Source organism: Gobius niger, assembly GCF_951799975.1.
Source record: "Gobius niger genome assembly, chromosome: 20".
NCBI lineage: Eukaryota > Metazoa > Chordata > Actinopteri > Gobiiformes > Gobiidae > Gobius > Gobius niger.
In genome coordinates, this window is record NC_136871.1 from 27825562 (window position 1) to 27844074 (window position 18513).

Here is an 18513-nt window from a genome sequence, read left to right on the forward strand (position 1 = left end):
GCAATAACTGAAGTCAGGCATTTGACTGGTGATGAGTTTCTCACTTCCCTGAGGAGGAACTTCAGCCCATTCTTCTTCGCTGAGTCAGAATCAGAATAGCTTTTATTGCCATTGTGAACAGGTTCACAAACTAGGAATTTTCTTAGATAGAGAATTGGTAACTACACAACTATAAAACTATAAGGGCATGCAAAAAAAATAGAAAAAGCTAAAATATCCATCCATTCTCTTCCACTTTACCTGGGGGGACCCCGAGGTGACACCAGGCCAGCTCAGAGGCATAGACCCTCCAGTGTGTCCTCGTCCCAATAGGACAGCTGGCTCCTTTCGACGTGAAGGAGCAGTGACTCTACTCCGAGCTCCTCCCGGGTAACTGAGCTTCTCACCCGATCTCGAAAGGGTGTGCCCACCCCCCCGTGAAAGGAAAGGGTTGGAAGGGTAGGAACGTAGATCGATCGGTAAATCAAGAGCTTTGCCCCCGACTCAGCTCCCTGAACCGGTGACAAAGGGCAGCCCTGGTGGAGACCAACATACACTGAGAACAGGTCTGACTTACTGCTGGCAATGAACCAAGCTCCTGCTGTGGTCATACAGGGCACCTCATAATCCCGGAGCACCCCCCACAGGGCACCACGAGGGACACAGACAAATGCTTTCTGTAGATCCACAATTGGACCTGCAGCATGACCCAAGCGCGGTTGAACTGATGGCCGGATGTTCTCTTCCAGGATTTCCTAGTTGCCAGCAGGATTCATCATTCCTTCAAGTTGCCAGGGTCATAAAGCAGGAAAGCAGGACCACCATGTTTGACTTTTGGCATGGTGTTCTTGTTATGATTACGTCAGATGTAACTTTTGTCTCGTCAGTCCACAGAACATTTCTCCAAAAGTCATCATCCGGATGTTTTTGGGGCAAATGTGAGACTTTTGCATTTTTTATTTGTCAGTGGTGGTTTGCACCTCGGAACTCTCCGTGGATGCCATTTGCTCAATCTTTATCTGAAAGTTGAGTCATCGTGAACACTGTGCAGTTCTTTAGACATTGAGGTTCTTTGGTGAACCTGGAAGAGTCGCCATCGCATTCTCGAAGTCATTTTGTGGCATTGTAGGTTTTCTTATGACATGTTGTAGCCATAGACTGTAAAAAATAATGGACGTCTTATGCTCACTCCTCCCCGTTTACCAGAATGACCACGGCCATGGGGCAATTCATGGCGGATTTACAGGCTCCCCCTCCCCAGCTCTGACGAAGCAAGTTCCTAAAAAGGACATACGGGCGGGATTTTCACCGTAGACTCGGCCCTTGCGTGACGTGTAGCTCGCGCTGCTCCAATGCTAACAGTCCGAGCCTCATTAAGTACGAGATTTCAAAAATTCATATTACGAAAACCAGCCTGGTTTCATATATTGTGATTAACCCAGCGTTATCTCAGGAGGAATATCTAGCCTAGTCTAGGTTTGAAAACATTGAAACCAGGCTTTAAAGTAGTTTTTAATGTGTCTAAACTCCAATGCTTTTCAATGGGGGCCTAGCGGCGATATGGAGGTACTGCAGCAACGGCGGAGCAATGGCAGCCACCACGTTTGTGGTCAAAAAGCAGGGCAGCCAGGGGCCATTGGTTGTAGCTGACAGATCTAACACTGTCTTGATTGCACAAACTTGGTGGTAATCAGACGATTTTGGGATTGACTAGGAATGTCTTTGTGTGATTAAAAAAATGGTCTTGATTATCAGAAACATACTTTTCCACTGTATATTTTTTGGACAGCTGATCTAAACTGTCCTGAATGAATAACCGTTGAACCAAGCCTTCTTAAAGTCTGCTCATGTGTTCCCTCATTCCCTGTCTGTCCCCATCGCTCCCGTGAGTCAGAAATACGTGTCCAACTGTTAAATTAGCTGAGCACAGACGCTATTATCAGTCCGTAGGAAAATACGATAAAAAACATCCACCGCGTCTTCTCTTCCTGCAGCAAACTCCCTCATTAGTTTCAATAAATCATGCAGCCTGGAAATCACTGTCATTTGGTCATTGAATATTCCCATGTGCTGAGGACCACAACAGAGATCCTCTATTGAAGCGAGACGAGCGGCACTATACTCGGCATCCACTCTCATTATTCATCTAAAAATTGACTGTGTTTTTTGTTTTGTTTTACATGTGGCTAAAAAAAATAGGTGTTTCTGTTTGAGCTGACACTGGCGGTGGTAACAGGGAGAGGGATGAATGTGATTTCATGAAATATATGGCCTTCCTGAATAAAATAACGGGTTTGAAATAGGTTGTTTTGGCCAATAAGAAACTTGCCACTGCAGCCGCGTAATCAAGTGCGGGTGCAAAACATTAATTTAGTGTCACAAATGGTGTTTTCTGCTGGACTGTGTATTTGATAGAATTGTGTGATGCAATTGCATTGAACAATGGGGTAAAATAGTATCAAGACAGTATGAAGAATGTATTTTAAAACATGAACCTCGCTTTATCTCGAAGGCCCCACTGGGATCAAGACCACTATTTCACAAGTATAGTAAGAAATAGATCTGTCACTTTCATTCGTAAAATGTGTGGAAGTGGAGCAACAGTATTTTTGTCCTGACAGAAAAGCTCTCCACACTCGGCAGGAGAGCGGAGGTGCGGAGCGATCAGCAGGACTCCAATAAAAGTCACTCAATGAATGCCACTAACCACCGCTGTCGAGGAATCATAATTTAACATCTCATTTACATTTACTCATTTATTTTCCCTCTTGAGGGAATCATGTAATCATGTATTTTAAACAAATTAATCATGTATTTTAAACAAAAGTTGCCTTTAGTTTTAATGCACCTTTACTTGAACAGGGATATATTGAAGTTACAATATTCAAATACAAGTGGTACAAGTTTGTTTTTTCTCATTGGTTTTTAAATCCATTTAAATTAATTTGCACATTATTCAGTCAGAAAAAGAGGGAGCTGAGTCGGGGCAAAGCTCTCGATTTACCGATTGATCTACGTTCCCACTCTCACCTATGGTCATGAGATTTGGGTAATGACCGAAAGGACAAGATCACGGATAGAAGCGGCCGAAATGAGTTTCCTTCGCAGGGTGGCTGGGCGCACCCTTTCGAGTTACCCGGGAGGAGCTCGGAGTAGAGTCGCTGCTCCTTCACGTCAAAAGCAGCCAGCTGAGCTTGCTGGGGGATCTGTTTCGGATGCCTCCTGGTCGCCTCTCTCGGGAGGTGTTCCAGGCATGTCCTAGTGGGAGGAGGCCTCGTGGTAGGCATCCCCCAGAACAGCTGGAGGAGGTGTGTGTGGATCGGGAAGTCCGGGCATCTCTGCTGAGACTGCTGCCCCCGCGACCCGGCCCCGGATAGAGCGGAAGAAATTGGATGGATGGATTTTTCAGTCGTCTATCTGACAAAACACTATATTAGGCCATATGTTCTGTAAAAAGAGGTTGTCAGATTCTTCTATCTTTTACTTCTTGACAGTAATAAGTTTGACCATATATTCAGGAAACCAAAGATCTATACCCTATTATTCCCATATGACTGAGTTTTTTAAACATTCTATAACATTGTCCCTCATTACAAACATAGACTCCGGTGCACTCTACACTCAGAAGTATTTTCTAGACACATAGATTATTCTTTATTATAAGAAATGCCCAGACTAAATGCCAAGTATGAAAACACCAGCAAGCGATCGATCGCTGTTATGGTTTACTTCACTCACAAAGAACACAACCTCATTTAGAAGTAAAACAACTTTATTGAACAAGCGAGATGATGGAGGCGAATAATGTTACGCTGTCGTGTTGGGGCTTCGTAGGAGACAACGACAAGCTCCTGGGCTTTCATTCCCTAAAAGATAAGGAAGGAGGAAGGAATGAAAAGTAGTAAAATAAGGGTGGGACAGAGGGGCACGTGAACGGGAACGTTGAGGAGAGAGTGAAGAGAGGGACTGGGAGGTATTTATAGGAAGGAGACCGGAAAGGCCGTACGAGAGGTGTGGACCTGCTCCTGAACTTCATAACACACTTATCTACATTTACTTATGGATGCTTTGGTGAATGATAGGAAACAGCTGATGCATCCAGGCCTCTAACTCTCATATGAGCAATGCCCTGTTGTCTATCACAGCACTATTCTTTTATTTATTTCAAACATTAAATTGCCTGCCACAGGCTCCACCAGACGTGACGACATCGCGATCGCTCGTATAAAGTCTCTTTAACGTGACATGAAAAATGTACTTTTTGGAGCATGTTATAATTCCACTGTCTGACAACAGATCTGGAGTATTTCACTTCAGTTGCACAGTTTTGAGTAATTGTGTTCACTTTGGTCATTTCTTCTTCTACTGCTGAAGCGCTGTGATCTGTATTCCAGGGTTCTGTGTCGTTCTTCGCTGTGCGTTCATGACATCATGGAGTTGTTTGACATTTTGTAGTTTTTACTGCTGCCTATAGAGGGAGCTTTGGGCAAAATCCGGACCATCCCTGTGTCTCAGTAACACTGTCTTCTTATAGACAGTACTTCAAATGCTGAAGTACCCCAAATAATGACAATTATGCATGTCCACTTTAAGTACTCTTACTTGAAGTTTGAGAAATAAATGTATTTTCTTCTGTCTTTTCCCAGGTGGCCAATCTTCTACGTCTCTTCCAAATCCCTCAAATCAGCTACGCCTCGACCAGCGCCAAACTCAGCGACAAAACCCGCTATGACTACTTCGCCCGCACTGTCCCGCCTGACTTCTACCAGGCAAAGGCTATAGCCGAAATCCTACGCTACTTCAACTGGACCTACGTCTCCACTGTGGCCTCTGAAGGAGACTACGGTGAAACGGGCATTGACGCTTTCCAACAAGAGGCTCGGGCGCGACAAATCTGCATCGCGACCTCTGCCAAAGTTAGCCGCTCAATGAGTAGATGGAGTTATGAAAATGTAATCCGTTCCTTGCAGCAAAAGTCAAACGCTAAAGTGGTCATCCTTTTCACACGAAGCGAGGACGCCCGGGAACTGCTCGTCGCTGCAAACCGGATGAATGTCTCTTTTACCTGGGTGGCTAGCGATGGCTGGGGGGCGCAAGAGAGCGTGGTGAGAGGCAGTGAAGCCGTAGCGGATGGCGCGTTCACAATAGAGCTGGCCTCCTACGAAATCCCAGAGTTCAACAACTATTTCACCAGCCTGCATCCGTACAACAACACCAGGAATCCGTGGTTCAGGGAGTTTTGGGAGAACCAGTTCCAGTGCAGTCTTCACGATTTGGGATGCGGGAAGCACTCTCTTAAAGACGTCCCCTTCCAACCCGAGTCGAAGATAATGTTTGTGGTGAACGCCGTCTACGCCATAGCAAACGCGTTGCACCACATGAGGCAGGCCCTGTGTCCCAACTCAACCAAAGTGTGTGAGGCGCTCAAACCGGGAAACGGCAGAAAGTTCTACCGCGACTACATCCTCAAAGTCAAGTTCGATGGTGAGTGCTGCTGACTTTGTTTCCAATGACAGCAGTTTGCCACTTTACATAGAAGGCACACAAGAAGGAACAATGGATAGGACAATGAAAACGTCAAATTTAAAGAGGGAGTACTATGCATTTCACTACAATGATGACAAACCTTCTGTTGGTCTGTAAATGCAGTAAATTAGAATAACTGCCTTGTATAAAATGTCTCTCTCAAAATGGCTGTAGTGAATGTCTTGAAATAGGCCTCTGTCTCTTTAAGAACCTCTGAGCCTTTAGACACGCCCCCTCCACACGCTGTCTGTGGCATCAGTGGGGAGGGGGTTCTGCTGAGGAGCAGTGGTTGGTTACTCGGCTGGTGACGAAAGCTCGGAGGCGTCTCCAGGAGGTGGGGGCGTTCCTAGGAGGACTCAGGCAAAGCTATCCCTAAAATGGCCGCCATCAGAGTTTTTACAGATTACTCAGAAATACGTGAATGTGCCAAGGCAACACTTCAGCCATGTTTTTAATGAGGGAATGACAGAATAACATGATGTAAAGCTTGAAAACGTTGATTTTGCATAATACCCCCCCTTTAAAAGCTGACAAAACTGCAGCTGGCGGCCATTCATCGAGGAACACTGACACATAAAATCCTTTACTTCAGGAAAACGCATTTTCTTAGACAACAGATAATTGTTTAAAGGAACAGGCCACCGTTTTTCCATACAGAGATATGTTCTTACCTGAGCTTAGACGAGTTGATATGTATGTCTGGTCTTTGTGCGTGCCTGTGGTAGCTTCCAACCCCGTTTGGAGCTATACATTGGGAGAGGCCAAATGCCAACAACATCTTTGGTCGTTTTGCGTGACTGAGCGCACGCACAAAGACCAGACAAGTACACATTAACTTGTCAAAGCTCAGGTAAGAACATATCTCAGTATGACAAAACGGTGGCCTGTTCCTTAAAAGGTATATGAGGCATAAACCGCCTTTGCTAAGCCCAAGCAGGGTAGGGCCTGGTTGACCGCTGGGGAACACCAGGAGGCCTGAGTGAATGTAATGTGAGCAGCTGAGGGCTGGTCGGAGAGGCTGATGGTGCAGATCGGCAGCCTCGCTTTCGTCGACTTTAAGCATCGGGAAAAGCGATATAAAACAAATTCATCATCATAGTTATTATTATTATTATCAAAGACAAGCTAGAACAATATGAGGAGAATGTTTGAACAGAAGACATGCAAAAACTGACATTTACCAAAAATAGAAGGCATTAAATGGAATCAAAACAATTACACATACCGTTTGTTCCACTCAGGTTTAACAGACGTGAGTGATGTGACATGTTAACAACATGGCAACACAAGAAATGACTGACAGCTGTGGTGCATTATCCCAGTACCATGTGACTAAAGCAAATTTGGAAAGATAAGTTCTCCGCCTTCAGGACAATACCTAGTTTAATGCGCTGGAATTCGGTTCCTCTGTAGGAGAACACAAACACATAGAGATGATCTGAAATGAAGAAGCTTCTTGGATGAGAGGGGAATTTTAAACAACCCAGTCCAGATGTTTACTGTTTGAAAATCTTTGGTGCGATATCTAACGCTAAATCTATAAATCTATGTAATTACTCTCATTATCCCATTAACCCAATTCATGTCAGATGTTCAGACTCCCCAGCAGCTAACACTAACACACAGGCTGCAGATAAGGGCTGTAATGATTAAATTTGCAGAAGATGAAACGTTTCCACACCCTCCTCACGCTTCAACGCCCAATGCAGCTCCTTCAAGTGTGAGCACAGAGAGGAGCTACCGCCGCTGAACTGACAAATGCTTCATCTCACCCACCCGGAACATCTGATTCATATAGAGAGACTTTGTGGAAAAATGACATTCCACCGTAGTTGGTCTGAGGGTGAATGATTAGTTGAAGCTGAATCCAAATGCTGTAGATAAATAATAATAAAATATGAATGGAATTAGCAAACCACAAAGGACGCAATCTAATTAATTTAATCTTGTCTGCATGTCGTTTCGCTATGAATAAAACTTGATAAAGTGGTGATTTACACAACAGTTATGAAATGAAAGTCTTGTATTAGTTAGAGCAGTGATTTTCATTTAGAGGATTAGGATCTTAAAATAGGTCATTTTCAGTGGGTTGCAACACTTTTCCAGAGAACATTCTGCCAATCGACTGAAACAAAGACATTACCCGAGTCCATGAAAATGAAAGATTTCAGCTTGTTTAATAGGTCACTTAGATAATGGCGGATCCTTTCAATATACCAACTGAGAACCACTAATATGATTATGTATTAACATGTCGTAGAGACATATTTATATCACTCGTAAGATTTGTGACCCCTCATTGGCACAAAAAGAAGAGCAGGTTTTTGTGATCTTGAGCCGTGTAATCGGATTTCAAGACTTAAGTCAGATCCTATGGGCTGTATATTAATCTGTAGAGACGTCATACAGTAAGACAGTTTAATGCTACTGTCACTGATTGATTATATAATACATTAAAGAGAACCTTTCAATAACGTTGATAAAACATGCAGCTGGAAAACACATTCTTATTTCAATATCATCGTATAAAGCCTTGGTTTTCAATCCTTTGAGTCTTTGTGCTTCTGTGCCAACAGCAGTTCTGACGGTAGACACAGGAGAAACCAAACAGATGTTTAATGTTTTCTTTGTGTTCTGTGTAGACATAAAGTGATTTCGTAATGTTGCAAAATGTGCTTTCCAAAGTGTTGTTTGTAATATTATACCATGCACTGGTGCATATAGTCTTTTATATATATTATGTTGTGATGTTTGCATGTGTCATTTAGGTTTTCTGGTTCCACCTTGAACCTGAAACATGCCCAAAAGGCAATCCTCTTGTCTTTGAACCGAGCTCGAGGGTTTCTGGGTGCTTTTCGCTCTCCCAAAAGGCGTTTTTGCACTGCATGAACCTTTTTCCCCCTTCCTGATGTGCCTTCGGACAGGACTGCTTTTCGAGGGACTGTTTTTAGCTCCTGCTTTGAAAGTAGTACTTTCCTGTCAGGCCAGGAACGCTTTAATGACAGGGTTAGCAAAGATGTATGTAATGCAAGTACATGGGCACCAGAGCATATGGCAATTACCTTTAAAGTGCATATGGTTTTAATGCTTTTGTAAAAATGACATAATGTAAATGGATGACAGCTGTTCTAAGAAACAATCAACATTTTATTTAATTTGAATGAGAAATGTTGCGCAGAAAATATATTTTTAATAGAATTTTTAAGCTAATGAAAGGAAGTGAGACAGATAGATGTAATGTAGCAATTTGACTCATTTCCCATTGACATAAAATGATTGACATGACAACAGTTTTCAGATTGTTTGTCCAAAAAAATGGTCAAACTAATAAAAACTGGGTAAAATGTTTGTCAAACTCTTATATATAATTGTGTTTTTGTTTTAGCAAAAATTGTGTGACACTTAGAATATATATTTTAAGTGTCACACAACCTAGCTGCTCGAGGCCCTGCAGTGGAGCTTCTCCTTGCTTTGTGCAGTCATAAACAAAAGTGCTGATTCTTTGTGAAACGTCTGTAAAATAATAATAATAATTGATAATAATAATGATTGATAATAATAACAACACAACCATACACTTGTATTGCGCCTAGAAGCCTGTATTACCAAGTTTCTCAAATCACTACACTGTCGGCATTATTCATTCACTCCATATTTGGTGGTGGTAAGCTACTGTAGCCACAGCTGCCCTGGCTCAATCCCGTCAGACCTTGGAAGCTAAGCAGGGAAGGGCCTGCTCAGTGCTCGGATGGGAGACCGTTTGGTAACACCAGGAAGCCTAGCGAATGTAGTGAGTGAGTGATGGTGGTCGGAGGGGCCGATGGCGCAGACTGGCAGCCTCGCTTCCGTCAGTCTACCCCAGGGCAGCTGTGGCTACAATAGTAGCTTACCACCACCGGGTATGGAGTGAATGATTAATGCAATGTAAAAGCGTCTTTGAGTGTCCAGAAAAGCGCTATATAAAACCAATGCATTATAACACTTTGGGGTTTGGCCAAGACATTGTTTACAAAGGACATTGTAAAACCAAACTTAGTTGTGCTAATTGAGCCATTTAAGAGAGTAATGCTTATGTTCTTCTTTCTCCACCCACAGCTCCATTTCGCCCTATAGACCAACTGAACGTGGTACGATTCGACACCTTCGGAGACAGTATTGGGCGCTACAACATCTTCCACTACCACAAAGAGGACGGGCGCTACGTTTACCAGAAAGTGGGCTACTGGGCACAGGGTCTCACCCTCAACACCAGCCTGATCCCGTGGCCCTCTGAAGTTGTCCCAACATCCCAGTGTAGCGACCCCTGTAAGAAGAACGAAGTGAAGAACATGCAACCAGGAGACGTGTGCTGTTGGATTTGCATACCTTGTCAGCCCTACCAGTACCTTCAAGATGAATTCACTTGTGCAGATTGCAGCTTCGGACAGTGGCCTCTTGCGAACTTAACGGGTTGCTACGACTTGCCGGAGGAGTATATCCGCTGGGAGGACGCCTGGGCAATCGGGCCGGTCACCATCTCCTGTCTTGGAATGATGTGCACCTTATTTGTCATCGGAATTTTCCTCAAGCACAACGAAACACCAGTCGTCAAAGCTAGCGGGCGCGAGCTCTGCTACATCCTCTTGCTGGGAGTGCTAATGTGCTACTTCATGACATTCATTTACATCGCGAAGCCCTCCACTGCAGTCTGCACGCTAAGACGGCTATGCTTGGGCACGTCGTTCGCGGTGTGCTACTCGGCACTGCTGACCAAGACCAATCGTATTGCCAGGATATTTAGCGGAGTGAAAGACGGAGCGCAAAGACCAAGGTTCATCAGCCCGGCGTCGCAGGTGGCTATATGCGGAGTGCTAATATCCTGCCAGCTAGTCGTGGTGGTGGTTTGGATGCTCGTGGAGACGCCAGGGGTGAGGAAGGAAGTCAGCCCGGACAGGAGGGACATTGTGACTCTGAAGTGCAACAGCAGAGACACTAGCATGCTCATATCGCTGACGTACAACTGCATCCTGATCATCCTGTGCACCTTCTACGCGTTCAAAACCAGGAAGTGTCCGGAGAATTTCAACGAGGCAAAGTTTATCGGGTTTACCATGTACACCACTTGCATCATCTGGCTCGCCTTCCAGCCCATCTTCTACGTCACTGCCAGCGACTACAGGGTGAGTGGCCACTTGAAACTTTAAACAAAGTTAGCTTACATACATTTTTCACCATATTTAGCTTCTAAACAACATATGTGGTCAAATTAACATGCATTTTAATAGCAAATGGTATTCGCCACAGTGATACATACAAATGTACTTTTTTGACAGTAAGCACTAGGGTATGCACCGATATCGATACCAGCATCGAGTATCGGGTCAATACAACCTGCTTGTACGCATACTCATGAATGTGGTCCCTATACCAGAAATAGACAGTCTGATAGTCTGTTCTGGATTTAACCAGAACTAAATGTTGTTTGCGCTGCAGCGTGGAGTCTGCAGTCTTTACAAGATACAGGCTAATGTTGCTAAACTAGCCGCTACCTAGCCGCTAAACTTTGTGCTGAAAGTGTGTTCCCCTTGCCCTACCTCATGGTCCAGGCCTGTGTCAATTTGAAGATGAATCATGGTCATAGAGAAGCTCTCAGCAGCAAACCTGTGTGTTCCTCTTAACCCGCTCCATAAAGCAGCCCTGACTGTCCCGTTGACTTTAGCTTGGGTCCTGTTTAGCCTTTGGTCTCTCTGTGTTGAATAATGACCGCTTTTAGGTTAGTTTCATCCCTGAGATAATGACCTCTGGAGTTGAAATGAAATTGCACGAAATGTCCGGCGAATGTCAGCAAGCATTCTCTCTCCGTGAGGCCTGAGTGCAGCCTGCAGTGGTCGTCCGCTCTCCGTCTCTCTCTCTGCGTGTTCTGCCTGAGTTAATGACCTAGACTGGCGCTATTTACCTTTAGGGCTGAATTATTCATGAGGATAAATTATGAATGAATGTGTGAATGGAGCAGAGTTAGCAGCGAGTGGACAGGTGGCATTCAACAGCGGCACACCTGTGGGCAACAACTGACCAGATAACAGTGAGACATACAGAAGCGCAGGGCAAAGATGTAATACAGACTTTACTTCTATATGCTCCAAAGAAACACTGCTGCTTCATGTGACAAACCTGATAGACTTAAAATGTGGTACTTAAATGGATGATCTGAAAACAGTCAGAAATGCAATAACATGAAAATAGTCCTGTAGATATTGGATGGAAAGTCATCTCGCTCTTGGGCAAAAATGAGCAAACAGCAATCTGATGAAAGTTCAAAGAAAAGATGTCTGAGGTCTGGGGGGTGCTGTTGCCCCTGGGACTGACCCGAGTGCGGTTAGAGAGCCGAAAATAGAAAATGGACTCCCCTGACACTGTCGCCTGTGTTAAAACATGAACCTAACGTTCCAGAGTGTCCCTGAAGGCAGCACAGTGGCGTGGAGAGAGGGGTCCCTGAAGGCGGCCCGGTGCTGAGAGAGAGGAGCTGTGGGAGGGAGGCACGGTCCCAGCTGTGGTCTGTGTCCGACAAAGTGAGAAATTCGTCACAGACACAGCTCTGTTTTGTCCCAATAAATAATTGAACCAGTGCCACTCGGCTGCAGTTCTCCACTAATGCGGAGTATGTTTACTGCTCTGTGGGCAAACGGTCCTCGACCAGTCACGTCTGGAGCTTTCAAAGTGGTATACATGTCACCATCGGAATAAACCAGTTCAATCTTTGTACTTGACCTGGGGGAAATAGGCAAGTTTATATATACTGCACATTTCACACACAACTCAATGAAATACATCAGTGGAAATATATCTTTTATTTTGTATAACTACTTGATCCGCCATCTGTACTGGGCTGTTTAAGAGTTGAGACATTTCACCTGTAATGACAAGACACTTTGTGAACAAATAAAGATGTTAGTAGCAGGGTGGGCATGTACAACAAAGTAGAGAGGGGTTCCATATCTCTGATCTTCATAATCATCATCAAAAACTCTGTCCTGGTCATTCACTGTCTATTGTAATGACCTATATCTCAGACTCAGTAGCTGATAGTGTGTGGCCTTGACTCTGCTGTAGGACCGTCATTCACAAAATGTCCTCCTTTTTCAAACCATCTGTTTTCCTCGGCCAAAACTATGACCTCACTGTAATCAAAGATGGCTTTAAGATGAAGACGATCTTTTTGTATAATTATAAGAAATAACGGAAAACAGAGGGGGGTGTTGCTAATCAGTGGGACTGACAGTTGGAAGTAGAAGCTTTGCTAATACTTTTTTGTTTTGTGCTTAGTCCATGATTCCTAAGAGTCTCCAAACAGACTGTAAACAACACATTCATTCCTAAAGGAGAACACAGAATCTTCAGTCTGTTAATGTGATAAACAAAGGCTGTTAAGTGCCCCCGAAGCTATTCGGATTCACCTGATTTATTTCTATGTGATGTTGTCTTTGAAAAATGAAAGTTCAGATTTCATAGATTAAGAAAAAAAAGAAAAACAGCTGGACTCACATTTGAAAGGAATAAGTTCCTCAAAACAATGGCAGACAAGATGTGGACTTTGATAGCAGAGCACCATTCTGTCACTGTGTTTTTGAGTCCCGTCTTTGCTGAATGTCTCTCCCATGTTTCTCCTCACTCTTCGTCCCTTTCACCCTGGGCTGTCCTCTCAGATAAAGAGGACCCAAATAGTGGGATCCAAAAAATACAAAACCTATTATAAAATCACACTTCTACAAATGGACAATTACTACAATCATTTTAGTTGTAATGCCTGGTCCAATGCCATACACGGGCAGATGTGCAGCTGGAATTATGTGTCATGAAATGTTTAAGGGAACTAAATCCATTCCACTCTACCTTGAATAAGACATTTGATGGTGGTGTAAATTATTAAAAGAGTGCTCTCAGGGTCTAGAGAGAGAGGAGGCTCTTCTGCTGCAGGTCAACTCATATCAGCCGCAAACACAACTTATTAAACTCACTCTCCAACACTGAGCCTTAAGGAGAGAGAGTGGCCTGCGCCCCCCCAACAAAGGTGTTTTCCATCCATCAAAAGGTGCTACAGTTTCCACAGCGGCCTTGAAGGATGAGTCAAATGCAGAGGACGAATGTTCTTACCGGGACAATGAAGTATACCTTAATGAGGTACAGCTGAATGAAGGAGTATTTTTTATCCAAGATAACTGAGAGGCAAAGGCTGGTTAAAGACAGGTGACTGGAACAAATACGGCTTCATTAGACACATTAGAATAACAAGTGTGTCTTATTCACACCATGCTAGGATTTCTCATCATCTTATGTGTCAGGCTCGCGCCTCCCCCTCCACTTGCCTCTCCTCCTCCTGAGAGATTTATTTTCAGGAGTCACTGAACCCGACTGAGCTGAAGTGACCCAGAATGCATCTCTTCTGTATTTGCCCGGGGTTCGGCAAAAATCATTGGACACTCGGTGATTTCGCGGTAATGTTAAGTCTACCTTTACTTTGTTTGATCAGTGAACAAATTCACTGATATCACTAACATTATTCGCAAAACAAACGCTCAGTTTGGCGTTTGTGTTTCGATACAACTGTTGCCTGTTTTGTGATGTGTCTCTGCAATGTACACATTACTGCTGTGAGCAAAGACATTTCAGTCAACCTTCTGCACCTTTGGCATTTGCCACCTCCAAGATCATGTGCAGCACAAAGTCTAATAAAAGAAGATCTTCCAGTGAGATTTGACACTTGCAGCTATTTTCCCCTATGAAGCAGAATTACTGTCTGCAGAGACCCACATACATAATAGTTGTTATGCTCTACCAGCGGTTTTGGATCGGCACAGTGGAAATGCAAAGGCTGTTTCTCGTCCCCTGCTCCTCTTAAGACACATTTGGATAAATAATTAAAAGCACTTAACAGGTCAAGCCTGAAGAAACGGGTGTTTCTACACTATTTTTACATTTCCATACTTAGTAAATGTAGCCCTTCTGCGGTCATAGTATATAATGTAAACCAGGCAAGGATTACAAATCAAGTCTGACATTTTTTGGCATAGGTTGTGTTTCTCTTTGTTACAACCTGCAGTCTATTACAAATATCCTTGTATGTGCATCATTATGAAAAGTCAATGTAAGCAATGACACAAATCTATCTAGGGTCAGTTTGTAACCCTACATCACAAATAGTCATTGTGTGTAAAGAGCTAATTGTCCATCTGTCTGTGTAATGATCATCAGCCCGTTTGGGACCTCGACCACTGGGAATTGGCCGCTTTGCATAAACACCTGGTGTTTCCTGTTTTATTAAAAGATCAGTCAAACAGAGCTCACTGCATCGATACAACTGGACATTTTGATGGAGACAGTTTCAGAAATGAAGAATGTTGTCATTGTGAATTATGAATCAAATTGTGTTGAAGGTGCAACATGTTTCTAAGATTTCGTGCGCAGTAAAGAGCATGCACTGACCATTTCGTCTTAAGCAACCGAAAACAATCTGAGGCGTTCTGTACATGTGGTAATAAGTGCTTCAGACGGCCTCATATTTAACATTCAGATGTCTGTAAAGAGCTGTGGTTCTAAATGACAGCTCTGTAAATCTGTTTCTATTTTCCAAAATGCACAAATCACCTCAAGCGAGTGGACAAACTTTTTAGGCGAGTTTCAGTTGCGACATTTGATTTTTCCAACACTCGTTACTTATGTGGAAGTGTTTTATGCACATTTAGGCAGATTTGCATTTTCTTTGACAGAAGCACAACTTCTTATGTTAATGTAGCGCCCAGAGTTCTGTCTCAAAATTTGCAGAGCCAGGTATTGTTTAAAAGGTTAAAAAGGTAGGATAAAATGGGGGATTTGTCCAAAAGTGCGGTGTGCGTAATGGTCAGGAAGGAGAAAGTCATTGGAGGAGTGGGTCGGTTCTGTTGGTCCGACTGGCTGCCGTTTGTCAGACCTTGGATTTGGCTTGGACCACTTAGTTTATATTTAGTTAGTCACATGTACAACACTCGTGTTCAAAAGGTAAGTATTAGTCAAGTTAAGTGATTAAAGTATGCCATTTAGAAAGGTAGAGGGCTGCTGTGAGTTACCTGGACAAGTTTGACCAGAGACAGAGAGACAGAGTGGTGTGTGCCTGCTGCTTAAAGGGGCTAGATGCAAGTTAGCCACTTTATACTCACTACTGCCACCTCAGGTCATACGTGTAACTACAGCTTCTATATGAAGCTCGTGCATGACGGCACTTCGGACCCGAATTAACACCTTTTTGAGTGACAGTGCAGGATTTTAGAGGCAGTTGTGGTGAACAGGTCTGAGCTCATTCTACACCTTAGGACATTGTTGGAACATGTAGGGGGAGGAAAATACTTAATTTTAACATTTTTAAACTCTGTATAGTCCCTTTAAGTAGAGTGTGTTCCCTGAGCTGATTCCCAACACCTGTGCTGCCACAACAAGACACGCCCACAGCGCACGCACCAACACAAAGAGGAGGAGGTGGGGATACAGCTCTACCAGGTGACCAGGGCACCACCTTTGCAGAGCCACAGATCCCATCACGAAAAGCAAAGTTTAGAATAACAATGGCTGAAAACAATCCCTGCTCTTTTTGCTTTAGCTCTGATGAAGTGAATGATGTGACACACAGTCTCATGTAACGCGGTGATTAGAATTCAGCGCGAGACAAACACCTGACAAACCCAGAGCTCACGACTGTGGTACCTGCTGCACAATCACATCAACGACGAAGGGAGCTCTGTTTCCAAGAAAATAAAAAAAGGAAGGGGGGTTAAAACATGTGTGAGGTGGGAAATGAGGCACCAGATGTGACACTTTGCAAGTTGTGAAAATAGAGACACAGAGACAGAGGAGGGAAAGACATACGAAGATGAAGGAGTGAAAGCGAGAGAAAGGGGGGGAAAGAGAGAGGCGGTGATTGACAAACAGATAAATCATTTAGCGCCTCCTCTGAGCGGGGTCAGGAGGAGGTCTCCGTAGCAACGCAATTTGAACAGGTTGAGTTATTGAGTTAGGAAATGGAAGAATGTTGCCATGGCGAGACTGGATGTAACAGGCTTTTATAAAACAGCAATTTGCGTCAATGAAACATCCAGACGAAGACAAAAAAAAGTAGCGGACCTGTTGTGTGTGTGACTTTATGGGCGACTGTGGGGGAGGTGTGAGGTGTGGCCGGTTATGCATGAGAGTCCTCGTCGCAACAGTAGCACAGAAGAGTTCACTCATCAAGACATGAGGGTTCAATCTTTCATCATTTAATTTCATGCTGCCAGTGTCCTTGGCTAAGTGTTTATATAGTGCTTACGGTCCAAGGAATTACTTTATATGGAAATGTGCCTTTTTTCTGTCTTCAATATCCTGCAGAATTTCTCTCAAAGTAAAAAAAAAAAAATACTGTCCTGGAGAGTTGCAAATGAACCAAATACTGCATTTATGTAGATTTCCATAACAACTCAAGATCAGTGCAAGTTAAACCTCCACCAACATGATCCGAAATGTATGGGATTTTTGTTTTAGATTTGCAGTTTCTATTGAAGTCATTTGAACTCCTTTCATGACTTGAAGACCTACTTGACTACACTACACACAGTAATCGCAAGTGCCATTTGTCACAGCCCAGTGTAATGATGTGACATTTTGCAGAATCTGAAGAGCAAGGTATTAAATAACGTTTCCCTCCCTGTCCCCTGCAGGTGCAGACCACCACCATGTGCATTTCTGTCAGCCTGAGCGGGTCTGTGGTGCTGGGATGTCTGTTCGCTCCGAAGGTCCACATCATCCTGTTCCAGCCTCAGAAGAACGTGTGCACCCTGCGAGTGAACACCACCCGCTTCAGCGTCACAACCGGACAGGGCTCCAGCTTCTCTCAAGGTAAGTGCAGAGTGTTCTGTGGTGTAAGTGTTTCTGTCACCAAACACAACGGGGGAGACAAGATCCTCATAGACATTTGCATTGTGAATTTATCAAAATATTTTTTTTCAATCTGCTTTTGTCTTGCAGCCTCTGCCTCCAACGTGGTGCCGACAGTCTGTAATGGTCGAGAGGTGGTGGACTCCACAACCTCTTCTCTGTAGAGCTCTTCACTCAATGACTCTCTGTAGAGCTTTTCCACCACGGTGCTGGTTCTGGGTTGTTGCTGGTGCCAGTTCTGTGCCATGCTGACTTCGTTTTCCCCAAATATAAGAGCTAGCATAGCGCTGGTCTGCACACCCCTATTGCCATTGCGATGCATTGGGATGTCAGCTGTCACATAAAACATGGACAGTAGCATCTTAATACTGATTCTGGTTCTACAATTACACGTTTTTATGTTGGCCTACACTTGTTTCATAGCCAGCTGTAAACATTTCTTGTTGTTTGTATAAGACTTCTATATTCTAAGACTGGTTTGGCGTTAACTACTCCCTCTAGTTTTTGCCGTATGTCAGCACAAAGCAAGAAGACAGTTTCCTCCACAGAATGGCTTCTCCACTCTTCCAGAAGTTAGTGCTAACTACCCCTTCAGTCTTTCAAAAATGCTGGGTGTAGTTTGTTCTTTTCCTGGAAGTGAAAGCCACGCCCCGACACCGGTGCTCATTTCTTGGTCCAGCTGTTACTGCCAGCATTCTTTGAGTGAAAAATGAAAGAACCGGTTTTGAAACTGTAACCGGCCCAGAACCAGCACCAGCGCATTGGAAAAAGGCTCTGACTCTGTCTCTGTAGAGCGGTTCACTAAGTGTCACTCAGTGACTGTAGTTCTGTATCAGGTTCAGGTTCAGGAGGTGTTTACACTGTCGACCAGCAGCACACTTATGGAACTGTTAAGAGAGGCATCATCGCAGCTCTTTTGGGTCTAATCTACTCCAAGCTTCATGGACAGATGAGAAGGACGTTATGTCACAGAGAGCTGCGTATGTAACCACGGTTCTATGAATCCTGGATGACCGCCAGTAGGTGAATGCCTAGTATTTTCAAACTTATGAGGAATCCTGAGTACATGCAGTACCTCATGGAGTGGACCCA

The 18513-nt window shown here is 43.9% G+C and overlaps 1 protein-coding gene across 1 annotated transcript in view; it reads left to right on the top strand.

The window, feature by feature from the left end:
• The window catches only part of grm2a (glutamate receptor, metabotropic 2a), a 56066-nt gene extending 38180 nt beyond the window's left edge, over positions 1-17886 (top strand). Inside the window, exons 3-6 of the mRNA XM_079578867.1 lie at positions 4626-5463; positions 9601-10664; positions 17205-17382; positions 17512-17886. Of these exons, the coding sequence (XP_079434993.1) occupies positions 4626-5463; positions 9601-10664; positions 17205-17382; positions 17512-17585 (2154 nt within the window). The 3' untranslated portion in view covers positions 17586-17886. The remainder of the gene's footprint in view (positions 1-4625; positions 5464-9600; positions 10665-17204; positions 17383-17511) is intronic.
• Positions 17887-18513: the final 627 nt, after the last annotated feature.